This window comes from Sapajus apella, unplaced genomic scaffold, assembly GCF_009761245.1.
Source record: "Sapajus apella isolate SASKATOON/1434 unplaced genomic scaffold, GSC_monkey_1.0 scaffold90, whole genome shotgun sequence".
In the NCBI taxonomy this organism is placed as follows: Eukaryota; Metazoa; Chordata; class Mammalia; order Primates; family Cebidae; genus Sapajus; species Sapajus apella.
This window is the reverse complement of record NW_022437030.1, coordinates 7,559,571-7,567,418: the sequence shown is the minus strand read 5'-3', so window position 1 is coordinate 7,567,418 and position 7,848 is coordinate 7,559,571. Positions and strand designations below refer to the sequence as shown.

General features: G+C 61.5%; 1 protein-coding gene across 1 annotated transcript; it reads left to right on the top strand.

The window, feature by feature from the left end:
* Positions 1–3,954: 3,954 nt before the first annotated feature.
* Positions 3,955–7,439, top strand: IRX3 (iroquois homeobox 3). The gene is made up of 4 exons (XM_032255742.1): positions 3,955–4,979; positions 5,149–6,265; positions 6,459–6,525; positions 7,014–7,439. The coding sequence occupies exons 1-4, from the start codon at positions 4,713–4,715 to the stop codon at positions 7,066–7,068; spliced, it is 1,506 nt and encodes a 501-aa protein (XP_032111633.1). The 5' UTR covers positions 3,955–4,712; the 3' UTR covers positions 7,069–7,439.
* The last annotated feature ends 409 nt before the right edge of the window (positions 7,440–7,848 follow it).

The window sequence follows — 7,848 nt, the reverse complement described above, 5'->3', positions numbered from 1 at the left end:
CTGCTCAAGTCAGGTAGAAAACGGATGATCTCGGAGAGATAAAGGAAAAGAAATTATTCCCTCCGAGGGCCAGATTCTTCCATCCAGGCCATCTGGGCGCTGCGCCTCTCCAGCCGCTCAGAGACGCAGGGGAGTGAGCCAGGTCGGGGGAGGCGCAGGGGCGGAGCGGGGGGCAAAGGGCCCACCGGCCTCACTCCCCACCTCCGGCATCCCGACCCGCTCCCGGGTGCCCAGCCCTGGCCCGGGATCCACCCTGCGCGTCGCGGCCCGCTACCGCCGCTGCACCATTAGGGCCGGCGGCGTCTCCCGCGCAGACAGTAAAGTTGGCAAAGTTTCCCCTTAAGTTTCCCCGTCGCTTCTCCGGACCTAGGAAGGGCCTCCGAGTCCCTGGTAGCTGGTGGGAGCTGCAGCACCCTCCGGAGAGCTCGGGAGGCCCCGGGTCCGCTTCTCCTGGGATGCTGGTAGTCGGGATTCCTGGCCAAATACGAATTCCACTCCGTACGGACGCCAGGCCATTCTCTCAGGAGTCCGCGGCTGCTAATAGCAGAGAAAGAGAATGCGAAAGTGAGAGAGAGGGAGAGAAGGAAAAAAAAATATTCTCAGCTCAATTTAAGTCTCATGGAAAGGGCTTACAACTGTAATTAAATCATTAAATTCTTGTCTACGCTTCACAGAGCGGAGAGAAATTAACTTCCCACCAACCTCATTTTCTATTTGAACATGAAATAATGATTTTCTGCCCGTCTAATTACAAAGCCAACATCTGATCAAGCCAGCATCCAGAGGGGATTATCGCATGCACGAGTATTAGACCTCATTACCAGCTTGAGTGCAAAATTATTACATCTTGTAATTGGATGGTGAGATTTATATACAGATCGGCCCGGTTTCTGTAAGATTGTAATTACAAGCTTCGTTGGTTAGCTACTTATCAGAACTTTGCAGGAAAACAAAACAAATGACTGAGGAAAACGAGCATTTCATTAACCTGTAACCCGAGCGCGAGGGGGAGGGAACGGTGGGAGCGCGCGCCGCAGCGTCTGCAGGAAGCGCCGGGATCGCCGGCCGGCACCGCAGCCGGCGGAGGGACTTCGGGACTCGGAGGGAAGGCTAGAAGATGGGCCTGGGTTGGGAGACCCAGGGCGGCAGCGGCTCCCCTCGACGGGGACGCGTGCGCACCGTGAGGCTGGGCGAGGAGGGGACAGAAAGCGGGCCTGGCGACTCTGGGCTCGTGTGCAGTGCGCGGCGCAGCCCCCCGAGCCTGGCGGGCCGCAGGCCCGGGGCACACGTCGGGCAGGGGCTCCCGGTGCGCATCCGGCGCACAAGCGCCCAGCGTGTGCGGTGGACAGACGCCCTCTACGAACACTCCCCGCGCCCGGTGCCACACTGAGAGCGCCTGCAGCGAGTCTCCAAAGCGCTTTGTGCGCTGGAAATGTTGAAAGAAGGCGAGAAGCTGGAGAAGCTTCTGCCTGAAGCGCGTTCGTGAGCGCGACTCCCAAATCTACTTTTGTACACCTGCTTTTCTTCCCTGTGCCAGTGTGTCACTTTGACCATTTAATCTGTTGGACTAAAAATCCCTGGAAAAGGTTCAGCTGCCTTCGGACCCTCGAGCTCAGCCCGCAGCCGGGCTCCACTGGCCGGGTCGAGTTGGGTGACCACGCCACGTTGGGACGCGGCTGCCTGGGACGCTGAGTCTCGACGTGGCACGCAGATCGCCCTGCCAGATCAAGGCTGTTCCCAGCTGGAAACTAGGGTAGCCAGGAGGCCGCTACTGCTCGAGGCCTGGGGAGCCAGGACGGACCTAACTATGCGAGGTTCTTGGGTCGGCGTCCCGGTCTGTAGGTTCACCCTCTGAGCTGTGGGCGCCCCCCAGCCGGCCTGAGTCCCTAAGAACCGCCAGGCCCTTCCCTGGCCTCTTTCTCGCCTCCCGCAGTCCGATGCAGCCAGGTCGATAGCTGGTTAATGCGGAAGGAGCATCTCCGAGGCTCATTTTTGTGTTTTTTCTTTTCCTTCTGAAAAAAAGCTCAATTAAATATCGGGAGTCTCATCCCGTCACTTACAGCGCAGCCCCAGTCCATACACACACACGCGCGCGCACACACACACACACACACACACACGAATCTCGCTCTCGGCTTCCCCCGGTCTGGTACTGCCACTTTGTGCAAACACTAGGACTTCAGGGCCGTCGAGGCTCGAGGTCTGACATCTAGGAAACATCCGGAAAATTATGTTGCTCTCTATTTTGTAACCCCAAGATTCTTCGCGTGAAGGTGAACCCAATATTCCCTATGCCACATTCTGAGAGGTTTGAACGGAAACGAAATCAGGCATCGAGGAGATATTTCAAAGCCAAGGCGGCCCCTGATGACGCCTTCTCGGGTGGGGCTCCTGAGAAGGCACCAGCCTCCCCTGCACCAGGCAGAGGCCGAGGGAAGGTGACAGCGAAGCTGCTCAGATGCAGTGTGAGAATACCCCACTATCCCTCATTGCTCCCCAAACCTGGTCTTCCCCAAACTTTCCCTTGTTTCCTCCCCGCTCCCCGCCCCCCGCCCCCCGCCCCCGTAAGGTTTTTGGCATTCGCACCTACTGGAGTCGCGGATCGATGCCAAAACCCAAGGCGAGGTGGGAAGTGGGAAGTAGGAGGTGGGCCGTGGGGGTGGGATCAAAACTGTGTGTCTGCAGTGGAAGTGGAAGCATCTTTCATTCCAGAGCTGGGCTTCCCAGAGCTGTGATCAGAGACATCCGGGGCCAAGACCCTCTGATCGCCTCTGATCCCGCCACTCTGGTGGAATTCGAATTCGATTCCTGGATCCATTCATCCAATGTAGACGGTTTCTGCCTCTGAACTGGGGCTGTCCACTCCACGGCAGAGTTGCCACCCCTGTTTTGTCCCCGGGGCGTGCCCACTGCAGGACTGGCCGGTGCGTGGGTCGTCGCCGCGGCCTAAAGCTCTGAGCCCCCAGCCGCAGCAATGCTAGGAATTTCAATGCCTCTGTCGGCTGCACGCCCTAATCCGTGAAGGTGGGCGCCAGATCCTAGGATTTCAAGTTTGATTTCGGAAATATCCCATCATCAAACCAAAACTCTGCCTCCCTTCCCCACCGGAGGCGGTGGGAGGATCCTTGCAGAGAGAAAAAGGGTTGGCGCGGGAGCAGGGGTAGGAGTCTTGCAAGTAAGGATCTCTACAGACGAAAATGCCAATATAGAAACTTCTCGAAGAGCTCTCCAAAAGTTCCTAGGCCTCTGTCGCCCGGCGCCCTGCTCCTCCCCCATTCCCAGCCGCCTGGGGCGCTGGCCTGCAACGCCGATTTGTGGCCGCTCCTTATACTTCCAGCCACCCCCGGGCTGCCACCCTTCAGCTCCCGGACCCAGCCCGCCATTTTTAGTAAGGGATTCGCACACGGACCCAAGGGCGGCGGCGTTAAGCGGCTAATCTCAGGGTTCGGTCCTCCAGGATGGGGGCTGCCTCGGCCCCGCAGGGCAAGGAGGTGGCCTCTAAGACACGATTAGGACGCACTCCCTCGCTCCCCACCCCCACGCCGGCTGCTAGCTCCCTCCCTACGCGGCTGAAAGTGGCTGGGAGTCCAGAGGTGCGAGCCGCAAAGGGGGCCCGGGCACCGGGGAGCCACAGGAGCCAGCCTCCGCCCCGGCAGGTCCCGAGCCTAGGCGTGCGGAGAGGCTCAGAGGGGCGGGAGGCGGGAGGGGCGAGCTGACCCTGCACTCACCCAGTCCCCAAGCCTCTAGCTCCACCGCCCCGCGCAGGCAGGAGGGGGCGGGCAGGGACTAGCGGCGCCCCAGCTCCCGCCCCTGCCCCGCCCCGCCCTGCGCGCGGGATCCGCGGGGGTGGGCGGCCTCGCCTGTAAGGCGCCCAGGCGATTGGCGACTCCGGGAAGAGACGCAGGGAAAAGTCGAATAAGAGGGCGCGACGTCAGACCCGAGATTTGGGGAAGGGCGAGGGAGGGGGTGGAAGGGCGGGGACGGACAGACAGACACGGACACACACCCCCTGCGCGGCACCCTAAGTGTCCACAACTTTAGGCTGCCTCACTTAGCTCGGGGCACAAAGGCTGGAAAGGTTGGGGGAAGTATTGTGTGAGTAAAGAGAGAACTGAAGTAGTGAGAGAGAAAAAAGTGAAGAGAACCGACCGGAGAGGAAAAGCCATCGTGAGAAAGGGAAAGAGAAGGGGAGAGGAGAAAAGAGAGTTTCCTAGCGTCCAGGGCAGTGCGGGAGCCCGAAGGAGCGGAAGCGATCCTGGGGGGAAAGAGAAGTGCAGAGAGGGGAGGGGAGAGGAAGGGCGAGGAGGGGGAGTGAAAACTAGAGGAGGGCAAAGGAAGCGAGGCGCGACACTGCTGGGGAGAGGAGGGCAGTGAGGAGCGAGGCCGGGCAGAGGCAGCTCCGGCGGCCGAGAGGAGGGAGCGCGGCGCGGAGAGGAGGGGCTTGCGCACTGTAGAAATGTCAATCAGAGCCCGGAGCCCCGAGAATCTCCGCCAATCTGTTCCGACCTGACCTGGCTCCTCGCCGCCGCCGCCGCCGCCGCGGAGCAGATCAATAGGGGAACGCTGAGCACAGCGCAGCGCGGGAGGCAGCGCGGCAGGCAGCGCGGCCCCAGCCCGGCCCAGCCCCAGATGCGCGCCGGAGCCCGCCGGCGGCGCTGAGCTGGGCGGCCCGGGGGCCGGGCCCCCTCTCCGTCCGTGCCCCGTGGGCCACCATGTCCTTCCCCCAGCTCGGATACCAGTACATCCGCCCGCTCTACCCGTCCGAGCGCCCGGGGACCGCTGGCGGCGGCGGCGGCAGCGCGGGGGCCCGGGGCGGTCCGGGTGCCGGAGCCTCGGAGCTGGCCGCCTCGGGATCCCTGTCCAACGTGCTCTCATCCGTGTACGGGGCGCCCTACGCCGCGGCCGCTGCGGCCGCCGCCGCCCAAGGCTACGGCGCCTTCCTGCCCTACGCCGCGGAGCTGCCCATCTTCCCGCAGCTGGTAAGAGCCCGCGGAGCCGGGGAAGGAGGGGTTGGCAATGGGGCGCAGGGCGAGCTGAGCGCGCGGGAGTCGAACTAGTGGGGTGCAGGCCAGGAGGGGGAGGCAGCGACGGCAGGGGCTCACCCGCGCTCCCTCTGCGCGTGTCCCTTCCTTCTCCATGTGCGTACAGGGCGCGCAGTATGAGCTAAAGGACAGCCCTGGGGTGCAGCATCCGGCCGCGGCCGCCGCGTTTCCGCACCCGCACCCCGCCTTCTACCCGTATGGCCAGTACCAGTTCGGGGACCCGTCCCGTCCTAAGAACGCCACCAGGGAGAGCACCAGCACGCTCAAGGCCTGGCTCAACGAGCACCGCAAGAACCCCTACCCCACCAAGGGCGAGAAGATCATGCTGGCCATCATCACCAAGATGACCCTCACCCAGGTGTCCACCTGGTTCGCCAACGCGCGCCGGCGCCTCAAGAAGGAGAATAAGATGACTTGGGCGCCTCGTAGCCGCACGGACGAGGAGGGAAACGCTTACGGGAGCGAGCGCGAGGAGGAAGACGAAGAGGAGGACGAAGAGGACGGCAAACGCGAGCTAGAGCTGGAGGAGGAGGAGCTCGGGGGGGAGGAGGAGGACACGGGGGGCGAGGGCCTGGCGGACGACGACGAAGACGAGGAGATCGACTTGGAGAACTTAGACGGCGCGGCCACGGGGCCTGAGCTATCCCTGGCTGGGGCAGCGCGCAGGGATGACGACCTCGGCCTGGGACCCATTTCGGACTCCAAAAATAGCGACTCGGAAGACAGCTCTGAGGGCTTGGAGGACCGGCCACTGCCGATCCTGAGTCTGGCTTCAGCGCCACCACCAGTGGCTGTGGCCTCGCCGTCTCCTCCCTCGCCCCCTGTGGGCCTGGACCCCTGCGGTCCTGCACCAGCGCCTGCCTCCGCCCTGCAGAAGCCCAAGATCTGGTCCCTCGCGGAGACTGCCACAAGCCCAGACAACCCTCGCCGCTCGCCTCCCAGCGCTGGGGGGTCTTCACCCGGGGCAGCCGTTGCGCCTCCCGCCCTGCAGCTCTCTCCCGCCGCCGCCGCAGCTGCAGCTCACAGACTGGTCTCAGCGCCGCTGGGCAAGTTCCCGGCTTGGACCAACAGGCCGTTTCCAGGCCCGCCGCCCGGCCCCCGCCCGCACCCGCTCTCCCTGCTGGGCTCGGCCCCTCCGCACCTGCTGGGACTTCCCGGAGCCTCGGGCCACCCGGCTGCCACTGCCGCCTTTGCTCGGCCCGGAGAGCCCGAAGGCGGAACAGGTGACTGCTGAGCGCAGGGCGCGGAGCGGGGGCGGGCTCTGAGGGTCGTGCCGGAGCTGGCCGGGAAGGGAAGGGCCCAGGACGGGGAGTGGGGGCCGCAGGGCGCGTCCCTCTCGTCTGTTGCTTTCTGCGCCCTGGGCGCCGGAATCGAGCGCTCTAAAGGACCTCCTTTTTCTTCCCCCGCTTCCCTTAGATCGCTGTAGTGCCTTGGAAGTGGAGAAAAAGTTACTCAAGACAGCTTTCCAGCCCGTGCCTAGGCGGTAAGAGACCCCAAGGTTGGGGGGCTGGGGAGGGCTTGCTGGCTGGCGGAGAAAGGAGAGAACTCGGAGCACCACTAACTGCCTTCTGCCCCGAGGAGGGGGGAACCCTGCTGGTACGCGTTTTGTAAAAGGGGACGAAAGTCATTTCTTCAGTCGGCCCTGCGTCAGCTCTCCAGGCCTAACCCAGGCACCCCAGGTGCAGCCGGAGGGTACAGCGCTGGGGGGAGCCTTGCGTGGCTGGGCCCATAGGCCCCTGGGGAGGGTGGCGGCTCTCTGACGCCCACCTTTTTACAGCCCCGCACCTCGGGTCCTGACTCCTCGTCCCCACCTTAGTTAAACCCCAACACACACATCAACAACTGGGCATAATTTTACATTACGACACCTCCCTGATCCTCGGCCCCAAGCCAAGTAGGATCACCCCGCCCTAGGCAGCCTTTGCGTCTGCGAATCTCACCTCTTTTGCTACTACTGTCTCTCTCTTCCAGGCCCCAGAACCATCTAGACGCCGCCCTGGTCTTATCGGCTCTTTCCTCATCCTAGTTCTTAAAAAAAAAAAAAAAAAAATTTTTTAATGGTTGTAATAATTGTAAAAAAAAAAAAAAATCGCTCTGTATAGTTACAACTTGTAAGCATGTCCGCTTATAAATACCTAAAAGCAAAACTAAACAAAAAGAATGAAAAATAAATAAAACCAGTTCTCCTTAGCCCTCCCCAAGTCGCTTCTGTGGCACCCCGCATTCGCTGTGAGGTTTGTTTATTTGGTTGATTTTGGGGGGTGGAGTTTCAGTGAGAATAAACGTGTCTGCCTTTTTGTGTGTATATACAGAGAAATGTACATATGTGTGAACCAAATTGTACAAGAAAGTATCTATTTTTGGCTAAATAAATGAGCTGCTGCCACTTTGACTATACCCCGCCTGTCTGTCCCCTCGACGGATCTGTTTGGTGGTTTTTTGCTTTTTGAGTGTTTCCCCCTCAGCTATTTGAGAATCCGCGGGAAAGGACCAGAGACGAGTCAGGACCGAGTAGTCAAAGGACAGCAATAGCGGAGGAGGCGCAGAAGTGGCGGGGCTGGGACCCCGGCAGCAGGAGAGGTGGCTGGAAAAGTACCTGGGGGGCCGAGAGAACGGGAGCAGGAGACAGATGGGAAACTACGGCAAGATTCTTTACTGAGAGCCGGGAAACTGGGCCCGACCCGAAGGTCTACGGGAGCAGCCGCGGGGTCTGGGGACCTTCTGTGGTGACCTTGCCGAAAAGATTTAGAGAAGGTCCTGGACATAGCGGGGTTAGCCTGCGTGGGTGGCGGGGCGTGTTCTCATC